Here is a 24,631-nt window from a genome sequence, read left to right as displayed (position 1 = left end):
AAATGCAATGAGATTAGTCATACTTTCATAACCTTCGCTGTCTCAGGGTCAGAACGCTCAACCCCAAGCAAAATTGAGCCCTAAATGCAAGTTGGGAGCCAAGTTCTGTCCTGCCAAAACTAGTACGAGTAGCACAGGTTAAAAAGTCAGGGCAGAACTTGGAAACAGAAGTTCAATAATATTAATTGCTCTGATTTCAACTACACCAATGTAAAAGTCATAATGACTCTACTGAAGCCAGTGGAGACATATGAAGTAAAACTGCTGTAAGACTGAATCAGGAGAAATATGTAATTTTGCCCTTCTATGCATTTGTGGGACTCCTGCTGGAGTCAGCACAGGGCAAAAAAAGGTGTCTTTAAAGATATATGGCTTATACAGATGCAATTGGGTTGCAAAAGATACTCAGTTCTGTCTTCAAGTTGTTTCTGGATCACTGAAAACTCAAACAGTTTTCAGCACACTAAAGAAATTCAGTCTAAATCCCTAACTTTAAATGCCCCAAAGTAAGTTGCTTCTTGTGATGAATCCAGTAGCAATGGGTTTGATACCTGGATACTTATCATTTCACCAGATTTTAATTTAAAAAACCCTCCTACATTTACAGAATAAAAGTGAAATTCTGAATTCCCTGACCAGTATTTGGTACTTCCTCCCTTCATCAACACATCAGAGCGCCTTATTTTAAGGTTTGTCTTAGTCATATATACCATCAGCTGAAGCCCTCTCTTAGTCAGGTTTCCTGAAGTTTCATGATGTCTAAAACAAATGTTGGCATAAAGGTAGTAAAAACCATCTTGATTAACAATTAGTTTTCCATCATTGAATGTCATATTTGATAAGTTTGCCTGGCCTTTGTCATGATGCCAAGACGTGAGGTTCACTTTGCGAGTTCCTGAAGAGGGGAGAAAAAAAACCAAACACAATTATTTAAAAACATTTAACAAAAACCAACATTTAGAAAGCAATCCTTGGGGTTTAGAATCAACAGCAACTACAGTTATATAAGCTGAAGTGAATATTAGACAATTAAGATAAAAATTCTTAAGAAATTTCCTTTTTTCATCACGTACTGCCATTATTTGGCTTACTATTTATAGCTGTCTGCTCCCACCAGAACATCTGCTGGACCATGGTACAAAACACTTGCCTGGCCAATAGTTTGATTATGCTAAGCAATCATGCAACAAGCTCTGTACAGAAATTGCATTCCACGTAAAACTTTATTCAAGTAACAAATACTTGAGAGGAGAAAAGAAAGATTACTAATGAAAAAACAGTGAGTCTTGTCATCAGTCTTTAACCTGCAAGTGTTCGCAAGGAATAACTAAACAAAATCTGAAAACAAGTTAAACTGATAATACCCCAGAGAGAAAGCTTATGAAACTTTCCCATATTTTATGTTCTTGTTACTGCAGTGATACAAAGGTAAACATATTTTCATTTGAGAACACCAAAAAAAAAGAGAGGAAAAAATCAGTACAATTGTGCATCTTTAGTACTACACAGTAAGTTGCCCAGACTTTAGGTAGCACTTCAAGTATTTATGACATAACAAAACTCTGTATGCAAAACCAATGTTTAGACTTAAGCCAATGCTTTTTTAGTCATATCCTAGATAAATAGGATAGCAGCCCACAGCACAATCCTAATTCTTTGATAATTGTACAAATACTTATAGCTGGACAATTACAGCTATTTGAGAGGTAAACTCAGATTCCTTGTCTAATATCTAGTGGAAGATCTTAGAAAAAGAGCTTTAGGAAGACAGATGTGACTCTGGATGCATTGCTCTTTTTTTTCTTTCTTTTTTTTTTTTTTTATTTTAAAGTATCTTAAGTTTCAAACCAGAAACTATGAACTGATATTCCATGCTGGGAGAAGAACAGTCCTCTTCAAGTTGTCTTAAGCTGGAGAGCCACAAATTAGGAAAGAAAATTATGATAATATTCTCTCTGCCTCTCCATAGAACATCAGGCATATGGGAATCAAAATACATGTAAAACAGTTTCCTGGTTTCAGCTGGGATAGAGTTAATTTTCTTTCTAGTAGCTGGTACAGTGCTATGTTTTGGGTTCAGTATGAGAAGAATGTTGATAAGACACTGATGTTTTCAGTTGTTGCTGAGTAGTGTTTAGACTAAGTCAAGGATTTTTCAGCTTCTCATGCCCAGCCAGCGAGAAGGCTGGAGGGGCACAAGAAATTGGGAGGGGACACAGGCAGGACAGCTGACCCAAACTGGCCAAAGGGGTATTCCATACCATGTGACATCATGCCCAGTATATAAACTGGGGGGAGTTGGCCTGGGGGGATCACTGCTCAGGAACTAACTGGGCATTGGTTGGTGAGTAGTGGTGAGCAATTGCATAGTACATCACTTGTTTTGTATATTCCAATTCTTTTTTTATCATTATTATTGTCATTTTATTATTGTTATTATCTTTATTAGTTTCTTCCTTTCTGTTCTATTAAACTGTTCTTATCTCAACCCACAAGTTTTACCTCCTCCCCCATTCTCCCCCCCCCCCTCCACTGGGTGGGGGGCAGCGAGCAAGCAGCTGCATGGTGCTTAGTTACCAGCTGGGGTTAAACCATGACAAACACTTACCAAATCTGACTACCAAAAAGGACAGATTAATAGAATTAACATAAGTAAACAAGCATTATTGAATTCCTTCTAACAAGTACTAAGCTTTTTCAGCTCTGCCCACGTGATGGTGGCCTGGTAAACAGGAAGCTGTCCCTTATCTGTTAAGGTGACTGAATGCTTTGTGAAGAGAAAAGGAGCTAAGAGACTGGAGATGTTCTGATTAGTTCTTCAGCTCAGCATTGTCACTGAAAGCTAACTTCAGATACACAGGCACAAATGTCCCCCAGGAACTCTGGCCCAAAAGGCACCTCCTTGGTACTATCATCAAGTAGCATTGCATCATCTCCTGGAGGTTTCAAACTGGTCAAGTCTCACATGTCATTTAATTTAGATCCGACGATTGAGGCTGTGCTAAGAGGTGGCCTGGCAGGAGGTCAGATAGGCACTGAGAGAGCACATTTGAGTCTTCCTTCCAGACCTGGTCACATTTGACACTTCAGCTTGTTTTTGGTGGCACAGTGTTAAGAAGCAGCCCATAACACCAGCCCAGATAGCATTGCTTCTATGGCATGTGTATTATGTAGAGGTTTATCACAGTATTTTCTGCTGAGGAGCATGCCCTGCAGCAGACATCCCACAGTCCCTTCCAGCTCCCCAGCATCACCACCATCCCATTATAGCACCCACCTCATCTCACAGCCTCTGCCTGCAAAAACAGAGGAACAGACAACAGTGGGAGGAGATAATCCAGGCAAGGTCCACAGGCACACCCACAGAGGAAACAGCACTGTCCTGAGAAAGCCACACAGGCCCTGACCCTTCCTGATATGCACAAGCCACTAACACTCTACCATTTGTTCAGTGTAATACACAGGGCATAACACAACGGATGAGAGTTGGCCAACTTGTCCTCCTAACCGCTAGCAATTTTCAACACACAAGACTAACTCCATTTACTCCCTCCCACAGCAGTGGGACCATACAGGCACCAGAGGACCTTGCACCTTAGGCTCCCAGTGCATCTGAATGCCTGCTTGGAATATTCAGTATCTTATTCTCCCAACATCAAACCAAAACAACCTATTCCCACTAAACTTTCCACGGCACATGGCAGGGCCCAGTGCCCTCTCCTCCAAGCATGTATCAAGGCATGCCTCAAAACCACCAGCGCTCACAAGCGTGCTGGGGAAAAGCCCCAGGTACATTTGATTAGTTAAAAAGATGCCTCTTGGATTTGTTTGTGCAGAAAGAAGTGAGGGGAAGTAGCGACAGGGGAATTTGAGAGCTATGAGTCTTCCCTAACTGCCAAGGGCAGCAACTTCTGCGTGTGAGAGGAATACTTTAATAGTAGTCCAGAACAAAAAGCTTCTGGCACTCTTCCACAAAGACTTGAGCATAGCACAGGCTGTCAAAGGCAGATCATAAATAGTTGCTCCCCTATGGCTCCAGTGCAGCCAGGTAGAAATTATACAAGCAAAATCATACGGAGAAGCCATCTTCCATGCAGTCCCTCAAAAAACCCTCTGAAAACCATCAATTAATTGGAAGCCACACTAAGATGAAGTCTCTTAGCCTGGAATTATTCACTTGCAAGAGATGCTGAGATAGGGGTACCAGAATACACCACTCAAGCACTGGGGATAGCTGAGGAAGTTGTAGAACTTCTTGTGCACAGTGTTAAGTCTGCCAGAAATACTGTCCCAAGGAGGTTGGGCTACATTCAAGATGAGGACGATAGGCAAGAAGTCACTGCTTGGATCGCAGGAGAGGCACATCAGAGATACAGGACAGGAATGTTGATGTATGACGGAACAGAAGGGCATGCTGGCATGCTGTGACTGACTGGTGGCACACTGGGTAGTTGCCAGGCAGATTTTATTTACTGGGAAAGTATACTTTTTAGTTGCCAGTCTTAATCAAGTAGCAATATTGAAGAAACCCTTAACAGAAATGCATGATTCTCTACTGAAGGAGGGGGAAGAGAGAAAATAGGTGCCACAGTCACATGTAATTGAGATGCTGAGGGGGGCTCTGGGTGAAGTTTGTTCACACTGTTTTGGTGTTGAGGGGAATATGCATCATTCATCCATGGTCAGGTGAAGGGACAAGCCAAGAGATGATGGAAGATGACCCTATCTGTTTTGAGCCAGAAGATTTGCCTAGATAACTTCTGGAATTTCCTTCGAACCTAGATTATAATGCTATAATTGTATTAACTGAGGCAGTTGGGCATTTTTGCCACAATTCAGAGCTTCAGAAGAGGCATGCCACAGCCAGCAGCACGGCACAAAGATGCACTGGTAGGAGTTACGCCATACAACTTTTAATGGCAGGGGCAAGCAGACTCTCAGCACTTCTGGTGGTAATACAACCAAATTTGGAGACACCAAAACAATCAGTACCACAAAACACAGGCAGAGGAAAAAAAAAATTAAGCATAAAAGTGCCCAATCAGCTGTCCATATATCAGCAGATCTGAAACATAACCCAAGCCATGGGACAGTCAGAAATGCTGCAATACAGTATCTTCTGTGATAAAATTTACTATGGAGCCATGAAAAAAATAGCACAAGGCAAGTCATGTTGACAGAGAAGGAAGAGGTCAGAGAGATAATGAGTAAAATAACCTTCCAGACATGGTAAAAAGCACCATAAAAAAAGTCAAGGTAACACACAATCTTTCTAGTAACTGAAGACAAATCAGTTGGATATTTGTGAGCGTGAACCAAGACTAATACAAATGAGTTTCAATAAAATTAATTAGCAAGAAGGAAGATGATGGGAGGGGAACAGAGGAGAAAGTAGCCCTGTATTGATACTTCATTTGCATCCTAGTAGCTTTCAGGTATAAAAAAAGCCTGAGGGAAGGACCAGAGCACTGTTTGCTCTGAAGAGCTGTTTTGCAGGCAAAGGGCAGCTAAGCCGAACCTGTAGCTGTAAATAGTTCAGACTACTACAGCGTTTTCTTAGACAGCTAAAGGCATCAATTCACATCCCAAATGATATATTTAACTTTTATATTTATTTCTGTTTGTGATTTTCTCCTTTAAACTGTAACTAATTTCTGTAATCAATTTATAAACCAAAATTCACTGTTTTCATTTAAAACCTAGGTAGCATTTATAGTGAGCTCTGGTTAAAACCAGCCAGCAAGCATCCAGCTTTAACCTAAGGCAGCAAACCTAAAAAATACACACAGCAAGCCAAACCACTATGGCTTCTGCAGCCAAATGATGGGTGGGGACACCAACATCTGGGAAGGGTTGTATCTCCCTCCCTCACACTCCCCCCAGCTGCAAAAGTCCATTTGGAGCTTGATATTATGTGAACCAGGTAAAAGGAAAATGCTTCCTTGCAGACACTGCTCAGTGCCCCTTCATGAAAGGTATTCAGTAGCAAACTACTTAAAATAAAATCCTGTTTAACAGTGATGAAGACTGATTCTTTTTTTTCCTGACTTTGTTATTCTGGGTCAAAGTGATGACAGTAGAGAACCTTAAAATACTAGGAACAGATCTGTCCAGGCTCACAGATGGCATAAAACAATTTAGAAGGATTTCAGATATGTAGGATCTGAAATCAGGGGAAGAAAATAGAAATTGCCATTTGCAGTCAGAGGAAACAGGGTTGGAAAGAAAAACTCCTGATGACCCTCAGGCAAATTCTTCATCCTTCATGCCTGTCATTAACCTCTGTGCCACCCAGCTAAGTGGGTAATGCCTCATACCAGTGAGCATGATACTAAAGTGCCTCACAACCAGGATGTTCAGCGTTCCAGCTATCCATATGGATGCAGCCCCTCACTGCTGCAATGCCCACAAGGACCGCAGAGGCTGTGCTCATGATTAACATCCTGGCAATGCTCTTCCAAAAGAGGCGGAAGCCATATGTGCCAAATCAGGAGGGACTATGTCCAACTCATCACATTGTTAAGGGGTTGATCTGCTCCAAGGAGAAACAAAGCAGCTTGTTGTCACAGGCATTGTATTTCTGAGAGCTCCCGCAGCCTGTGCTATTAAAAAAAGAAAAAAGCAAAGGCAGCAAGCAAGAGCAATACCTTCCTTGCCATTACTCACAGATGTGTTACATCACTACACAGAAGGTTAATGCAGTGATGCACAACAGTAAAAATTATTCAGCTGCTAGTCCTGATAAAAATACAGTTTACAGCAACATCCAGGTAGACAGCAAATAAATTCCCCACGGGAAAAGGTGGATTTCACAAAGCGTGACACTGACACACTCTACTTATGTAGATATAAGTGATCTGTCTCTATGATTATTAAATTAATTGAATCCTTCCAAAGACAAAATGCTAAGACAAGTTTACTGATACTGCATCTTCTGCTATTGATCTATGTCAAAAGCCAAAATCTGACTGAAATAGAAGCTTGTCAGGAGGCATCTGAGCTAATGAGAAAGCTTGTAGAAGTTCTGACTGCCATCTGACAAGCTGCTTAAGCTCTCTGCTTATAAAGTTCTGGATCTTGGCAATGCCAATGCACTCGAAGGCAGAAAGAATCCTATCCTTCCAGGTTTCGTTATATAAATCAGAAAAGCAATGCACATAGCTTAACAAGGAGTTCAGTACTGCAGAATATATACATCTTCAGAGGAAGATAACAGTAGTGATCAGTGCCCCCTCCCATCTTTAGATTCTCTAATAGCTTCAGAATAAACCGTAGATTACTTCTGCCACACCAATGATGATTGTTGTGTTGAAAATACAGAGAGAAAAATCTCAACTGACAGTGCCCCAGGGCAAAAAAAGGAAACACTGCTAAGATATCTTAAAATTGTAGGAATTAATCTTTTCCTCTGGACAGTGTTCCAAGGCAGACTCATGTCTCGTTCCCTCATACTGTACTAGCAAGGATATTCCCAAAGCCATCCAAAGATACCTGTGGGTAGAGAATAAGAGCTCTGGCAGGATAAAAAAGTGCCATTGTTTTACCACAGGGGCAGATAAAAGCCGCAGGAGCACTTTATTCCGCTACTCAATAGCTCCGAAACATACTGCATCCAAGTCAACACACTGACCAGAAACCCTGTTGCTCAGACTACAACACTATGATCTTTGATCTTCCTGCTACTGGACTAGATGGATGCAGACAGACCCTTGTGAAGCTTTGGCGTGTCTGAACATCAGGAAGGCGCTGGGAGTCTTGATATGAAAAAGTCTATACCAGCCCTGCAACATAATAATGAATGGAATATGACAAGATCTTTTCAACATGCCATTAGCAGAAGGAAACACTTGCTATAATTCAGCTCCCTATTCTGTGAGAGTGCAATATACCCACAGAAGGCAGGGAATTAGCAGGCAAGTTATAGTAATGACACTGGGATTGCAGTTCTAAGTTTTCAACACCTCAAAATGAAAGATGTGCTTCCTTTACGACAAGTTGTTAACACTGACGGGCACCTGACATGCATGTGTGTTGTGTATTCATATAAGATTCTCAGCTTCCAGATCCACCCTGAAGACAAATGCTGTGTCACCCAGTACAGACCCAATTACACTTCAGCACACAAAAGGAGTGTTGCCGTGAAGGGTTGAATAGGTGGACATAAGACATTCTTGAATTTTACAACAGAAAATAACACATTTCTTCATCTGACAACAGGACACACACAAAAAAATCTTAAGACTCAACGGAAGTTAAACATGTTCCAACCTGCAATATCTGAATTCTGGCCAATCTTTGTACTGGTATATCATTGTATGTATGTGTGTATGTATGCATACATCTGTGTGTATATATACATAGAGCTGATGTCCAGTGTGAGTGAAGAACTCCAGATGGGCCCTACTAGCCAAAGAAACTTCAGAGGAGAGCATTCAATGCATATCTTCATCCATCACCTGAAGACAGCAAAAAGAGGTGGGCCAAGCCCTAAGAGATTGACCCTGAAAACTGGTCATTTGAAATGGAGGCCATTTAGCATGTAACTGACTGATGTAAGATACCCGAGGCAAAGGGGAGCTATCCTTCTGTTAACATTACTCTTGCTGCCTCCAAAATCCTTCAACGCATCCAAATTATTCTCATTATCAAAAGTCATTTCTGATATCCCTGCCTGTTGCTAGTATTGCTGAACTATTTTCATACACTTCACTGTTTAATACATTTATAGTAGCATTGGAAATATTCACTTAAAAGTGAACTTACCAGATGGAATATTCTTATCATCAATAATAAGATGGGCAAATGGCTGCTTCTCAGGTTTGTTCCTCTTGTACAGATCCATTCCTAATGCCTCCATTGCAGCTAGAGAGAAAAGAATCGCATTACCTCAGAAAGACAAGTTTAGCAGAACTAAAATATTTCTTATTCATAAACCAGCACCTACCTTTTTCTGGTCTCGGTGGCACTCTTCCCATGACACGCTGCACCTCCTGAAATGAGAAAGAGCCATTGATTTGATGTTGTCTTGGGTTTGTAATATTAGCATATTGCAGGCAGTTTGCACAATTACAACACACTCTGTGTGTGTATATATATATGGGGGAGTTGTACAACCTACAATATATTCAGATGCCTGGGATACATACTGTCATATTTACGTGATGTATAACATGAACACACAGTTTAGCTGCCACAACCAGATTACCTCCTCTGTCCAACACTTCTGATAAAGGTGAATAGGAATGATGGTGTGTATGATCACTGCACTATTTATTGAAGTAGTGGTGACAGGACATTTACAACCTTTCCTATTTATTGCATTTGGAATATTTCTCTAAGTGTAATGAAACAATGACTGCTAAGAATGCATCACATAAAACAATAGAGTTTATGAACAGATTTAATTACTTGGGGTCAAAAGGTAACAAAAGAGGCAGTTCTACATAGGGACTAGTGTGTATTCACACTAACAGCTAAGGAAAGCTAAGCTCTAAAGTTCATTTGTGATGAGCAAAATGATGAGGTAAATAAAAACCTCCACCCCTCACACTTGACCACTAATAGGGAAGGTTGCAAGACTACAAGGCTTTATAATCAAAGCTCACTTCTAACAAGGTATGCAGGAACTGAAGGATTAAGCATCTTCCACATCTGTACTGGGCTAAATGGACTGGGTGCCAGAGTTTGAAGTATGCATTTTTCAAAACTGCATATGAATTTTAACATGAATGAAACCCATGTTACCCAAAACCAAGAACAGCACAAGTAACAGACATCAGGCACCACAAAAAGGTTTGCTTTTAATAATCCACATCTGTTTTCCTCTTGAGAAAACATACAAACAGCAGTTTTCAAAAATCTAAGCAGCCTGTTCTTGTTACAAGCCTGGAGTGAGTCTTGGTAATATTAAATTCAGTCCTCAGTTCTGTCCCCTGTTACCCCATGACTCTTCATATCTGTTTTCTAAAAAACAGGGGTAATATTCTACTTGCTAATCAGAATACCTCATACCATGGAGCCATCAAGATGTTTAGTAAAAGGAAACACTTCGCTGAAGATAGCAAATCATATCTCATCTTTGAAACCTGAGAGTAGTCCTTTGTTTTGTCTTTATGTCACACATATTGCTGTTTGTCTGATTCAATACCACGTATACGCAATATGCCTCAGATTTGGCCACATCAGCAATGTTCCACTGTGCTCTCAATCATTGCAGTGTTTTAGAATTTGAAATTCTGCTTTGAAAACACCTGAAGACCTGCTTTTATGTAATTTTGCAGCCACAGTGAAACCTGTAATGCCTTAGCCTGTGCATTTACTACTCTCACTTTCCCCTTTCAGTAGGTGTTTAAATGTTAAACCAAAATGAAAAGCCACAGCAGTATGGAAGTTGTAGTATGACTATCAAAGCATAATACTTCAGCAGAGGTATGCTGATTTTGTAGATAAGAATCATTAAGATGCTTTCTGCTGTAGAGACGAGAAGAAAAGCAGAAGAATTGCAACTTCAAAAGAAGCAAAACTCATGTCCACCTCCCCCATTTACATTCACTTCCCCTCTCTGATCTTCCTACTTCAATGTCAGTTCTAGGAGCACGAAAAAGAAGCTCAATTCTAGGAGCTACACACCAGCATCAGCCTCTAACCACGCTTGAACTCTTTAACTTCATTAGAAGTAAGAAGACAACAAAATATTGCAAGCACTAGATACTGTGAAAAGTGGCAAAGGCCTCTGAAGAGAACAGGACATAAGGCAGAAGAGACTGGGAGATGAACCACATTCTCAGAGATTACTGCACCACAGCTACTCCCAACCCTTTCCCTAGAAAACAGGAGACTCCGTTGTTTTCTTGTTTTCTTAATAGAAACTTCTCAGATGTGGAATCTGCTTTCATATCCTTTCATTCTGGGGGATGTGAAAATGTCCTTGCCTGGAGAGCCTACTGGGCAAATCCAAAAAGAGCTATGTACATTTTAATCTCCTATTATCTAAACTGGTGCTAAAAATCTCCCATGGTTGGTAACTGCACAGCCCTTGAAGTCTCTCAATTGGCCAATTGTTATCCTCCTCTTAACCTACATTTTTCTTAGGAGTATGGAGTTCTGCTTCTGCACATTTCCAAAGATGCTCTAGCTTGAGCAGCTGGGGACCTCACCTTCTGAGATCTAGCAGCATGACTCAGCTCATCTTCCATGCAGAAAGGCTGTGGTCCTCATGAAATGCAGTCTGAGCTGGTTTCTTTCTAACTGTTGGTGGTGCTGTTCATCTGCAAGATCACCACTTGGTAAGCAGAACAGCTACCCAGGAAGACTTGGGTCCACAACTCTCCTTGTCCTGATGGTCTTGAGCCTACTTTCCTGTCCTCTAGGAGCATCTCTCTCTGACGGGAACACCCTCCTGTACTCGTCTTGAAGCTATGCTACTATGCAATTAGGAATGCAAGTGTCATTACAACAAAAGGGAGATTATAAGCGTGAGCCCAACACTAACACACTGAGAAGAGCTGGAGACTGGCTCATGTCCATTGGCTCTTTTGTGTGCTTGTCATTGGATTAGAAATGGCTAGCCTGTGGCCAGAAAACAGAAATCCTCCATCAGCTGAGTTCTCCAAATACTGGACTAGGGTCAAGTTCTTTATTTGATTCTGACCAGCCCCACAAAATTTTGATATTCCTTCCTGTTCGGTTGCCCAGGCTTCCAAAAGGAAGCTGAAATATATGAACTTGTCCCTAGATAGAGACAGAGCTGTGGGTTTCCTCCTGAAGAATAACTTTTGATTTTTTTACTTCATGCTCCTACAGTTCCAGTGTGCTGATACACAAGCTACCTTAGAAAAAAAAACATTTTAGCATGTACTTGCTTCTGACCCTGAAGGACTCAAGGACCACATTTTTCAATGGATGTCTGAAGATATCCAGACATCTAAAGATGGCTCTCAGCAGGATTATAAAAATCCCCTGGTATCCTTACTGCAAGAAATTAAAAGCTAGGCTTTTCCAAATCTTTAAAGTATCGACTGCATTCTTTAGCACCTAAATATCTTTAAGCATCTCATACCTGATCACAGTGTACCATTAAGAACGTGGAAACAGCTCAACAGAACCTGTCACTAAGACACTGCTATAATGGCATGAGAACTGCTGACGAAATATTGCTAGTGACTTCTCTTAAGATTGCCACCCACAGAACCATGTGCACTACCAAGCTGTTAACTTATTTTTAGAAAAACTGTACACAAACATCACACCACTGTTAGTCTTATGATAAGCCACCCTTGTACACCTTTGCATCATTTGCTCACTGCCCACCAAGTCAACTCTGCTGGCCTGCTTCCCACATTCCAACCTCCTTCATACAGTCACTGTTTAAACAACAGACAAGCAGCCAGTCACAAAAATGAAAAATGTGTCTTCCTTCATCCAAAAAATTTAAGAGGTCATTGGGAAGTTGCAAAACTTTCACATTTTAAAAGCTAAAAATCATGCTTTAAGTGCCTGGATAAGATTAAGATTGGATTAAGAACTGTTCTTTCCTCATCCACAGCGGCTGAAGGTTTTAAGCCTTAGCATCTCAGCATCTTCAAAACAAAAACAACTCTTGGTCTTCAACTTAGGTCCAATGTTGAGGATGCAGAGATAAGGCTACATTTGAACACGTGACATTTGTGAACAGTTTCTCCTCTCCTCTGGCTTTTACAATATCTCAGTACCTACTCTGAGCAGCTATAAGTAGCCTTTTGAGACCAATCAGAAGAGAACCCCTCTGGACAATCCTGTATTGCTTCAGCTGTGATCTTAAAGCTCCTTTATGTGGTTGTTTCTTCTACTACCTGAGTGCTTTAAGTCCAGCTAATAACAGGAAGAAGTATCTGATTATATTGCCGGAAATTCAGCAATCTGAAGAATGCTAATCAGGAAGGAAGTGAAATGGAAAGTACATGAACCGATATTCATCAGAAGATAGTTTAGAGATCAGCACTACAACCTCTATCCAAATGAGTAGTCCATTGCCTGCAGAAAAAAAAAAAGGCATGTAAGGTTGCAGGATGGAAACTGTGAAATTTTAACAACTTACGGCAATCACTCATGAAACCTTCACTTTGTCCATAAGTACATGCACTTTAAACATCTGCTAAGTATATAGATGTCTTTATAAGTGCTGCCCTGGAGGTCTAGCAAAGTACTCTGTTGCCATGTGGGAGACTAGTTTACGCCTGAACTCCCCAAGCTGCTAGAAACTGGGAGTATTGCCAAGAGAAGTTACTTATGAATTGACCCAAGATATGTTTGTAGTCCTTTCTACTTCAAGCTCATAACAGACTTCGTAAGAACTGTGGTTAGTGCAGCTGGACTGCCAAAAGGTTTTTAGGGTTACATGCAAAAAAAAAATAAAAATAAAGCAAACAGACAGGCTAGGAAAGTATATTATTTGTCTGCTTCAAAGTTTAGATGCAATATTGAAAAAGTCCTTTTACTGAGTAAGCTGCTCCCTAAGTAGTATTGTTAACCTGGAATATGTTAAGGAATTCACCATTAGATTTTGATTAAAAGAACATCTTTAATTGTTTTTTCAGGAGACAAATGTTTCTAGACACAAACTTGCAGCCCTACTACACTGGTTTTCGTAAGAGCGCTTTCATTTTCAACATCAATCTCTGCTTTAGATTTAAGCACTATGTCTACAGGTGTGCAAAGAAAACAGATGAGAACCAGCACAGTAAGCTAAAAGCTGTAACCAGACCATAAACCTGAGCAAAAGCAAGTTGTCTATTTTCATTTCCTGAACAGCTTAAATTGTGAAAGACAAAATATTGAAAAAAATCACAAAACAAACGGTATTGTAAAGTGTTCCATCTCAGTCACCTAACACGCTGCCAATTCAGATAAGGATACTGGTTCTTAAAACACACACAGGTTAGATTCTCCTTCAGGAAAGTGAAGAAAGCACAGACAATAGGAAACCTCTTTCAACTCCCATTAGCTGCATTCCCACACATAAAGGACTAGCACAACTGGAAATTAAGATTCAGCTGCACATCTGCCCTTCATTGTAGGAGAGACAATGAAAGGCAGAGCTTACAGAACATGATAAAGTACAATTTTGCCTTAACACTCTTTCTTTCACTTCTCTGATATACCAAAAAAATGCAAGCGTAGCCCCAGGCAAGCATTTTCCTATCTTTATTTTTCTCTGTGTCATCAATATATGACAACAAAGAATCCAGAACAGGGACACGGCTACTTAATACATTCTGTTGCATTCAAAGAAAATTCAGTCTGATTACTTTGGCAAGGGAAATTTTATTGTTCTCAAACTAATGGTCATCAGCCAAAAAAGTTATCCTTACTCACTACTTATCTTGGCCACGGACATTGCAGCATTTAACCTCCATCCAGAATGGCAGGATATGCAGCCTCAACTAAAGCCAATGCCTTTGTTGAGTAACCAGCAGCGAATGACCAGAATACAGGGCTTCCCATTCACTTACTGTAACAAGCTCCTTACTCTGTCATGGGAGCTGCGCAAACGAGCAGTCTAGTACCAGCACACAGAAGTAGGTGTAGTGTGAGAGTCGCTATAAAATGCTGCAAGAAAGAACTAATCCTACAGATTTAACCCTTTTTTCCCCTTACATTTTTAAAGGAGGTGGCTAGCAAAAGGAACAAGACATAAACTCCCAGGTTTCTTTAAGTTTTGTTCACAAAAAGATCTGTCACTCAGGGTACTCTGTTAAAAGCAAACACTACATTAGCACAATTAAAGTACTATATAATTAACTCAAGTACAATTCACTCTCTAAAGTGTATGTGAGTTCAGCTCAAATCTAATGTAGCACCCTTTTTGAAAAACTGACAGTCCTATGCAGATGTGAAGAAGTAAAGTTGTAATGGACCTGGTAATCCAGGAAAACCAAATACCATAACAGACATTCAGCTGTTAAATAGTACAGAATTAGCACTAAACACTATCATGAACACACAGAGAGATCAAAGGCAGTAACTGCAGTAAGAGCTGATTGTGACATATATCCAGCTTGCCTAGGCTTCTGCATTAGGGCTGACTTCTTTAGCTGACTACTTTTGTTATTCGTGTTTGGAAACAAGCTGTCATTCTCAACTGCTGGGCAAAGACTGCCCAGTTAACTGTGCTATGGCAAAGTAGTTCTTCTGCCAGTGTGGGAATGGTCTGCACAGAACAGAGAACTGGCAAAGTTCTTTCAAAAAAAGAAAAAGGAGATACTATCCCTCATTTGGGGCTGCAGAAAGAGTAAGAAACAAGAGCAAATGAGAGCAAATGTTATCTCCTCTGTCTTTCAGGCAATATTTTGCTTGTTGATGATCTTCACTTGGGAGAATCTTGTCAGAAACAGAGTCATGAAGATTGTTTTAAAAAAAGTGGAACTGTCCCTTTTTATGAACATCCAAAGTGTTGGCAAACCTATACAGATATTAGGATAAATTACTATCATCCTGGCCCATCCAAATATCAGAATGGTCAATCAACTAACTGCAATCATAGTTTTCTCAAATCTTTTTTCAAGATTTCCTCTCTTAAAAAGAATAAAAAATAAAATGTGTTTGAATACAGAATTGGTTAACCACTACCAGGTTCATGAGTAAACACAATATGATCTTGGATGCAACTTCAGGTATTATTTGAACACCAGAAAATATAGAACTTACCTCCAAATACAGATGTTAGAAAAACTGTAAGTTCAGCAGGAGCACAAAATAAAGGAACACACCGTCTGTCTGCCACTTACCTTCTGCACAGCTCTTTGGAGAGCCTGCTTCATGCTTCTACATGATTCTGGCATTAACTTCCCTTCTTGATTTTCAAAGGATGTATCATGTAAATCAGTATTTTCTTGATGTCCAAAAAGTGTTCTGACACAGTGTGCGTGTTCTTTTGAAATTCTAGTAGGATCCATCTGAAACAAAAATGTAAGCACAACCACAGTGTTAAGTGTCTGTCCAAGAGACATTAAAAGCATCTAAGTCAGGGAGAATTTTCAACCATCTGAAAGTTTGGCACCTAGCTAAGTTTATTATCTAAATTTTCACTGTAAACAATGAAGAGAGAAAAAGTTCCCCACATGGAAGTTTATTTCATCCAACAAGCATGTGAGATAGGGAATGAATTATCTTCTGGAGCTGCCTAGTTCATTAGCTTAGACTAGGTATGCGACTTTCAAAAGTTAAAGATAAATCCCACTCTTACAGTAAAATCAATAATCCTGAATTCCATTTTTCGACCATTCAGTACAATATCACAGTTATTTTAGCAGGCAACATACACAGCCATCCTATCTCTAAAAACTATAGTTTTCAAGATGACACACAAATACCAAGTAGGGGAACCTGGGGAAAGTATGTACAACACCTATTACATCATTTTCAAGAGGAGAAACAGAAGAATAGAAGCCAGTTGTCACTGAAACTATTTTGTGGGCAAGAGATATATTGCTGTGTGAAACAGTCACCAAGTAAGACTGCAGAAATTCAGAAAGACCAAAAGATGATAAAACTGTACCATAAACACCTCTGCTTCATGGGACAAAGACTGGTAAATTTAGAATATCTGCAAGATATTTTTAGCAATCAGTCTTTGTGATTGAATCAAGTATACTTTTAAACTGTAAGTTTAGAATACTCCTGAATTCTATTAGTTAGATAAATTGAAAGGATATTCCAAGGATTATGATTGTGCCTTGGCAGAGTTTAATTGCAGAAATATTATTTAAACCATTCCACCCTCTCTTCCTATACCCCATACACTTTACACTCAAGAAATATTAACCACTATCTTTCAGAGATGGCCTAAGACTCTCAACAATTGTTTTAAACTTGTATTTATTCCACTTTTACTTCAGGCTTGAAGAAGGGTTTGTGCACTCAAAACCTTGTCTAGGCTTTCTAACTGTATCAGCTGGTCTAATAAAGAACACTTACTTCTGTCTTTCTGCATAAGGTGGAAGGAACAATTTTATCTGAGAATTACAAAAGGTAATACATTATTTGTAAACACGATGAGGGAATGCCAAGACATTATGGATAGCGCCTGACCAGAATTTAGTTTCCTTTAACATAGCGCTGAAGAAAACAGAACATCAAAAGGAAGTCTTGCAGAATACAAAACAGCCGGTGTGAATCAAACATGTTACATCATTTGCTCACACGAACGTGAATTCGACTCCCTAACCCCAAAGAAGAACCGAGTTAACTTAAAAGCATAAGGTTAGGATTACAGAGGTGAATTCAAGTCTACACCAGCCAGGCAGCCATCCAACAGGCACACGCTGCAGAGAAGCATTTCTTGCACAGATGGCAACACCAAACCCTGCCCCCTCCTTCACCATCCTTCTGCTGAAGTGTCCAGATGAGAGCTGTTTGCCCAATTAATTCAGACCAACACCAGCCCCTAGTTTAGCTGTTTCAGTTATCCATATGCAGATTTGGAATGAAACAGGTCAGAAAAGGTTCACCTGAAGATCAGAAGATGCCACAGCTTTGAGCAGAGGGGTAGACATGAGTTACAGAACGGCTTGGAGGCAGTACCATCTTCCTGGGATGGCCTGACAGCTGAATCCAAAAGAAAATCCATGTATAGTCTTTACAGCTCTAAGAATTAAGCACTAAACACTACACTAATGACTTCTGAAGTCAGCTAGTACAGTGCAACCCCATTAACTGTTTAAGCTGATCTAAACCAGCACCTCTGTGCTCTCACCTTCTTTACCACAAAATTTCATTCCTGGTTCTCAATCTGTTCCAAATCAATAACCTGGCAGGAATTTTTGCTGCTCTAATTTTCTGAAAGATTAACACCCTGAAACCAGCTCACTCCAGGTATCAGACAGACATCAGAGCCAGTACAGGGTCAGCCATAGGAATGAAAGAGCAGGAAGGCAGCACTAGTTTTAATGACTGTAAAACTGCACCCTAAAAGCATCTCTGCCAGTATGTTCCACTGGTATCCAGAACTCAGAAAATCAACTGTAAACTGAAAGGAAAACAAAATTAAGCACAAAATGTTTACCAACAGCTGCTACAAGATAGTTAGTACAGAATGACCTGGGTTGGAAGGTACCTCTGGAGGTCTCTAGTCCAGCCCCCTGCTTGAAGCAGGGCCAACTTGTAAGTTACATCAGGTTGGTCAAGGCCTTGCCTAGACAAGCTTTATGGAATCTCCATCGTTGGAGACTTTCAACCTCTCTGGGCAAACTGTTCTACAATTTGACCACTTTTATTATGCAAAAACACTGGGTTTAATGACCAGCTACAATTCTGCTAGCTGCAATTTATGACTGCCTCTTGTTTTTGCTGTGCACTTCTGAAGAGCCTGTCTCCATCTTTAGGTAGCTAAAAACAGTCATTAGCTTACCTCACCTTCGTCTGTTCTTCATTAGGTTCAAAGAACCCAGTTGTCCATTTCTGATACACTACGGTCCCTACCTATCACAGTGGTCTTCTGCTGGACTCTCTCCAGTTTGTTGATATGCCTCTGGTAGTGAGGGACCCAAAATAGGACCCATTATTCCAGAGGTAGCCTCTTATGCTGGGGTTGTTAGAGACCTGAAGGAATTAGGGTCTTCAACAGGATCTGGCTATCTAAGTCTTCTCCCTTCCACACCCATCACAGGACAGAAGGTAGAAAACCAGAGCAAATAACTGCCAGTAGATACTCATTTTTATCAGTAATTCTACTAGTAAGAGACTATTATCCCAGTTTTGGATTTATTAAACACATCTTTTGAAAAGTAGACAAGAAAACTAGGTTTTACAACACAAGGATGATGAAATTTGTAAAGGCCTGAGCGTCCAGCATGACAAATCATGCATAGCGTAGACTTAGAGCTATCACCCATCAGCAATCAGTCAAATATGTCACACAACACTGTGCCAGAACAGCAAGAGCAGATTGTACAGAAGCACTTACTCAGATTATAGTTTATCTGCTGAAGGCTTAAGACAGAAAACCAGCATCTCTGCACTTACAGTTACAAGATTGAAGGCTTAATGGAAACACTGTAAGTGATAGCTTCAGCAACTTAAAGCTGTGCAGCCGCTCCTGACAAACTGCAAGTCTCCAGAGGTTTAGCGTTTGATAAGCTGAAGCTCTGATCTTGGGAGTAGCTAGCCTACCTGATTGCCCTTACCTTTTTCAAAGAATACCTAGTCTTCACCACATTTAACCATGGAAATTAGCTCACTCGTCTGAAAAGGCATTCTCGGAAATCCTGCTTCTTTTATCTTTACAAAGAACATGTACTGAACTGCCATGGCTGGAAATAGACATTACCAAGCACTGAGACCAAAACTGTGGGCAAGAAGTTGTGCACATCAAAACTTTCAAGGACATGTATTAAGAACTTCTGAAGAGCCAGATGAAATACCGGAACGGTCTACAGGATGCAGCTTGCTAAACTGCAAGGCACAGAGACCTTCAGCACGAAGTCCTAAAGATTTAATACCTGGAAGAAACACCAAGATGCAACCAAAAATACTGGAGAAAGCTTTACAACGTGTTAAGTAAGCTAAATACCCTAGAGGAATTAACCTATTTAAAGAGAGGAGCGTCTAGCTTATTTTTCCTACATTACTACTGTGTATACATCCTTTGTGTCTGACCTCGGAATCAGATCAAATCTTTCAGTGCCCCTTGATTTTCAGCATCTCTCACCATTCTAGTTGCATCTCTGGACTCTCTTCACCTAACTCAGGGCAGCCAAAATGAACTCCAGCATTGTGGGTGAGACCAAATGAATTTACAGAATTAAGAACCAATTTTTCGATGTTAAAAGGATTCTGTTTGGTTTTAAAAGATACAATACATTCCAGACACCTTTAGCTATTAAATGTTGCCTCAATTACACAATGTTACAGTATCACATTCTGTACTTAGTCCTTACAATAAATGTTTAACATTTATACTTGGACTTATTTTCAAACTTAAACCAGTTTCCAGATTACCAAGTATCACTTTGCACTCCATGATCTTTCTTAACCACCAAGAAGGGATTCTTCCATGCTTCCAGAAAGTGCTAATGACCCCCAGCAAGCTGTTTTCTGTTAGCCACTGCTCTGGAACACTCACAAAACTTTAGATGAAGTCTGAAAGGCGATTGTTTAAAAACATACTGTAATCAAAGTCAGAGTACCACAGATGCATGAAATGACAATAAAAATCTGACTTCCCAGTCCCCATTTATGCAAGTGTGAATTCTTCAGTATGGTAGAATACTTAACATTGTACAGACTTTTTTTTTTTTTAATGGGAAAAATGGATAATCTTGGAGTTCTAGGTTAAACTATTGGAGTTAAGACATCCAGCCCCCACATGTGGATTTGAGCACTTCCAGCTTGCTCCACTGCCCTCCAGTTCAGTCAGCCAGCGTTAGACCAGATTCCTACTGCTCTTTCATGATCTAAGTACATTAAGGAAATGGGCCAGAAAGAAAAGTTTAAAAGGAAAGTTTTGGGAGACTATACTTCAGCATTTACCAGTGAAAGTTAAATAAAATACTTTGCTCTCTCACCTTGTGCTGCACATGAGTCTCTACTACGTGATGATCTCCAGCTGCTCTGAGTATCTAACTAAATTTTCATGGCATTTTCATTGATCATGAGCAAATATTCTTCATGAAGTATAAGGAAAATAAACACTTGGGACCAATATATTTTGTTAGTGTTTAATTTCTTGGATTCAGCACATTGCACAAGATGGTCCAAAAAGAAAAGCCAGAACATCTTAATTTTTTACATTTCAGAACACTGTTATGAGAATATTGGTAAAATTAAATTCTTAGCTTTTTCTTTCTTTTTAAATATACCAGCTCATTGTCTCATTTGCATTGCACTGCACTATTTCTTGGCCACAAACATGTGTTTACCCGTGAAAATCTAGTGTCAGTCTTAGTTATGTGTCTTGTGAAATTCCAAATGCTCAAGCCACAAAATAAACAAAACTAAGGAAAAACCGAAACCTCAACTATTGTCTCAGCTCATATTGTGTCATGATCCAGCCCAAATGATTTTATGCAAATACAGATAAAATGTATATGGTAAAACTGAGTCAGAGTTTACTCAGCCTCTTAGGTAGAGCTTTAAAATCATATGCATAATTTCTCAAGATAAGCCTATACAGTAAAATCTTGCTAATTCACCTTTGTTAATTCACCAACCAAACAACTCAAATCTGTTGATGCACGGTTTCTGCTATTAACTTTTTATTATTTTAACAAAATACACCGCAATACGTAGGTTCTGTTATTACAGTACAAATTTAGATAGTTGAAACTTGTGCTGAAAAGTACAAATTGAGATAGCGTAATACAACTAAATTTGACAGCAATCTTTTCAAAAGAAAGAAGTCGGATCATGTCCCATATAAATAAAACAATCTGCAAGACAGTTAAATAAGACTTAACTTTTGCAGGACCTACTATATTTTTCCATCTATCTTATTTCACAATAAGAAATGGATGAACAAGTATGGATTACCATATCTTATTATTAAGAATTATGTACTTACTTCAAAAGCATACTTATTATTCTATTTTTCAGTGACGGCAAAGAAGACATTTCTCCATTAGAAATGTTTCAGGCAATGACTTCAGTCAAGTCTACATCTAGCTACATCATCTCTTTTAGATGTTTCAGAAGTACAAGTTTACAAAGGACTCCATCCAACAGCATTATTCCAAATCTACAGGAACAAGAAGCTGGCAAGAGAATTAAGCTGCCAAATGCAGAATTACACCCAGACTATGCAACTTTTTAAATCAAGGAAGCAGAAGAAAAATAGCCATTATGGTAAGAAAGCTCTGTTTACCCTCTATTAGGCATGTGTGAAGCACTGACATGAACCTATCAGGAAGAGTCCTTAGTAAGGGTGGGGGGGGGGGTTAGGTAAAGAGAAGGGAAAAGCAGGGTTTTCAAAAAGTACACTTCGATTAGTTGTTTTGATTGCAGTGGCTCTCTAGCCTACTAATCAATGTATAGCTGTGCATTTCTACGAGCTATGTTTTGACAAAGATGTTGTTTCAAGTTCATGCAGATCTGGAGCGAAAAACATTTCTCTGCCACAAGCTGAAGGAGGCATTAATTTACTTCACTGTCAAGCCAACAAGTAGCTTTAAGCTACTTTACAACGAGACCCAGAAATTAAATGTCACTCTTCTGAAGCATACAGGATATGATTAACTAAGTACTGTACTGCTGTTCCATTTTATTTTTGTAAAAATGGCAAACACAAAGCCATTGTCTGTAAGAAAATACGAATTGGCGTGCATAATAAACAATCAGCAGCATTACTGTATATTTGATAGTCACTCATTCGTTTAAGTGGGTTTACATTCGTGCAACATCTGTTTTTCAGAGTGCACTTTAAGAAATCCAGTCTGCTACGTCAAGATCAAGCGCATCTACCTAGAAAGTAAACCAAAAGAAACAGGTTTCCACTCCCCGCTGACTTCAGATGAAAAGTACACACAACAGAAGTACCACTTCCATGAAGGCAGCGAGACCCGTATTAACAGAACTAATTAGCATCCAATGAAAGAGCCAAGCAGAAAGCTAACACCTAGCCCTGAGAAGCAACCAGCTGGCAGCCCTCCACTTCCTCTGAGAGGGCTCAGCCGTGCGGCTAAAGACACAGCAGCGAGCGAATCCAGCCAGCCAGCCGAGCCGTTTCCAAGAAGCGGGCTCCTCTTCTCTCCGAAAGCCTAACCGCTCGTTCACCTCAGCTCCCCCGCAGCGATACCTCCCTGTGCTCCTTTCTGCGCGTACCGCTGCCTCTTCTGAAGCATCCCAGGGCAGCCTTGTGGCCTGGCGGGCGAGGGGCGGCTTTCCTCTTCAGAAACGAGCGGCCGATGCCCGCTAACGCACAGACCCCGCTCCGCAGGGCCCCTGCGCGGTCTGAAGGACAAACGGTCCCAAGTGGTGGCGTGTGGTGGCTTTTGGGGGGTTTGTTTGGGGGGGGGGGGTTCCCCCTTAAAGACATTTCTCCCGCTGGTGAAACACTTACGGCAACCAAAGACCTCAGCTGTGTCACAGCCCTCTCTGGTGAATAACTGATCGTTACAAACCAAAGCCCCGCAAGACTTCAGGCGATGGATCATCGAGCTGCTTCCCTGAGTCGGGGTCGTGTCCCACCTCGCTGGGAAACCCTGCGCCCCACCACGCACCCGCAGGCCAGACCACGCTACCTAGAACACCTCAGGCTGACCAGCTCCAGTGACCAGGGGATAGGGCAAGGTACCGGGAGCCCTCCGGCCTGACCCCCCTCTCAAAGCTGAGCCCCCTTCAGAGCCCGATAAAGGTTTTCTCTGCCTATTTTTTGTTTTTAAATCAATCGCCTCAACCCCACCGACGAGAGAACCTTTCCCCGCCTCGCCTTCCGAAAGGTGCGAGGCGATCGCTGCCGCCCTCTCCCTCACAGCGCGGCTGCCGGGAAGGCGGGAAGGTGCCGCCACCGCCGCCGCCCCTCTCACCCTCACCCCGCCGCCCTCTCCGGGCACCGCTTACCTGAGCTCGGAAGTAGAGAAAGAGGGCGACGCTGCAGACCACCTGCCCCAGCCCCAGGAGAACCAGGGCGGCGAGGAGGGAGCGGGAGGCCGGCGGCTGGTGGGCCGGCAGCGGCGGCGGCGGCGGTGGTGGCGGCGGCGGCGGGGCGCTGTCGTGGGCGGCGCCGCTGCCCAGCTCCTCGGAGCCGCGCAAGTACTTGGTGTAGTCTCGGCTGGCTCGCCGCATCGCGCCGCGGGCAGCTTTCCCCCCCCGCCTCGGAAGGCTCCACAGGCGGACGGCGGCTCGGCGGGCAGCTCCCCAACCTCGGCAAAAAAACAACCCCGCCGACCCGGCCGGGCACCTCTTATAAACTGGGCGGCCAATCAGCCCCAGGCGGCGTGCCTCTGCCTTTTTCTCTTCCCCCCCCCCCCCCCCCCCTTCCCTCCTTCCCCGCCGCCACACACATCACCACCGCCCCCTCCCCGAGCAGAGACCGGCCCCCGCCGGCCCGCGGCGGGAGGGTCGGGTCGGGTCGGGTCGGGTCGGGCCCGCCCCTGCCCCCCGAAGCCCCGGCCTCCTTCCACCGCCGGGCCGGTCGCCCAGCGATCGCGGTTAGGGCCGCTCCTCCTCTCGGAGCGAAACTCTTCGCCTCCTCTCCGACCATGAGTGAACAAAGTAGAGGCTTGCCCTTGCTTCTGCCGGTCGTTCTCCCCTTGCCCCCTCCTCACCATTGCCCCTCGCCCCTCCGCTCAGGTTTGCAATGCACCCCGGCAGCGGAGCGAGGCCTCTGTGAGACACTGGTCGTGTCCGGAGGGTCCTTTTCCCCAAAATCCCGGGGTACTTGGAAGCAGCAGGCACACGGGATGGGCCCTCTCGGTCATCCCCCGGCCCCTTTTGGCGGGTCCCAGCTCCTCAGGGAGGACCGAAGGCCTTGACGTCAACCCCTCCAACGTCTTCACTCGCTCCACGCTCAGGCCGGGCTAAAAACGAGCACAAATGGTGTTGACTTGCGCTGTCCAAAACAGGCAACAGGTTTAAGAGTCTTTTTAAAGGACTGGGGTAAAAGAAATGGCAGAGAGCTGTGCTGACAACTGGTTGCCGCTGGAACCAGATCGGAGCCTCC

The 24,631-nt window shown here is 41.9% G+C and overlaps 1 protein-coding gene across 1 annotated transcript; it reads right to left on the bottom strand.

Moving 5' to 3' along the window:
• Positions 1–341: 341 nt before the first annotated feature.
• TNFSF11 (TNF superfamily member 11) lies at positions 342–23,754 on the bottom strand. The gene is made up of 5 exons (XM_049815793.1): positions 23,530–23,754; positions 15,765–15,932; positions 8,945–8,990; positions 8,764–8,862; positions 342–895 (listed from the first exon to the last, which is right to left on the bottom strand). Exons 1-5 carry the CDS (start codon positions 23,752–23,754, stop codon positions 474–476), a joined length of 960 nt encoding a protein of 319 aa, XP_049671750.1. The 3' UTR covers positions 342–473.
• Positions 23,755–24,631: the final 877 nt, after the last annotated feature.

The sequence above is a fragment of the Accipiter gentilis genome, chromosome 13 (assembly GCF_929443795.1).
Source record: "Accipiter gentilis chromosome 13, bAccGen1.1, whole genome shotgun sequence".
In the NCBI taxonomy this organism is placed as follows: Eukaryota; Metazoa; Chordata; class Aves; order Accipitriformes; family Accipitridae; genus Astur; species Astur gentilis.
Note: the sequence above shows the minus strand (reverse complement) of the source record. Positions and strands in the feature narration are given on the sequence as shown.

Coding starts and splice junctions, on each gene's coding strand:
- TNFSF11 (XM_049815793.1), bottom strand. CDS start 23,754: ATGCGGCGAGCCAGCCGAGACTACACCAAGTACTTGCGCGGCTCCGAG. Junction 15,933..23,529: donor TTCTCTACTTCCGAGCTCAG/GTAAGCGGTGCC, acceptor TTTTTGTTTCAG/ATGGATCCTACTAGAATTTC. Junction 8,863..8,944: donor GCCACCGAGACCAGAAAAAG/GTAGGTGCTGGT, acceptor TTTTCTCTCTAG/CTGCAATGGAGGCATTAGGA.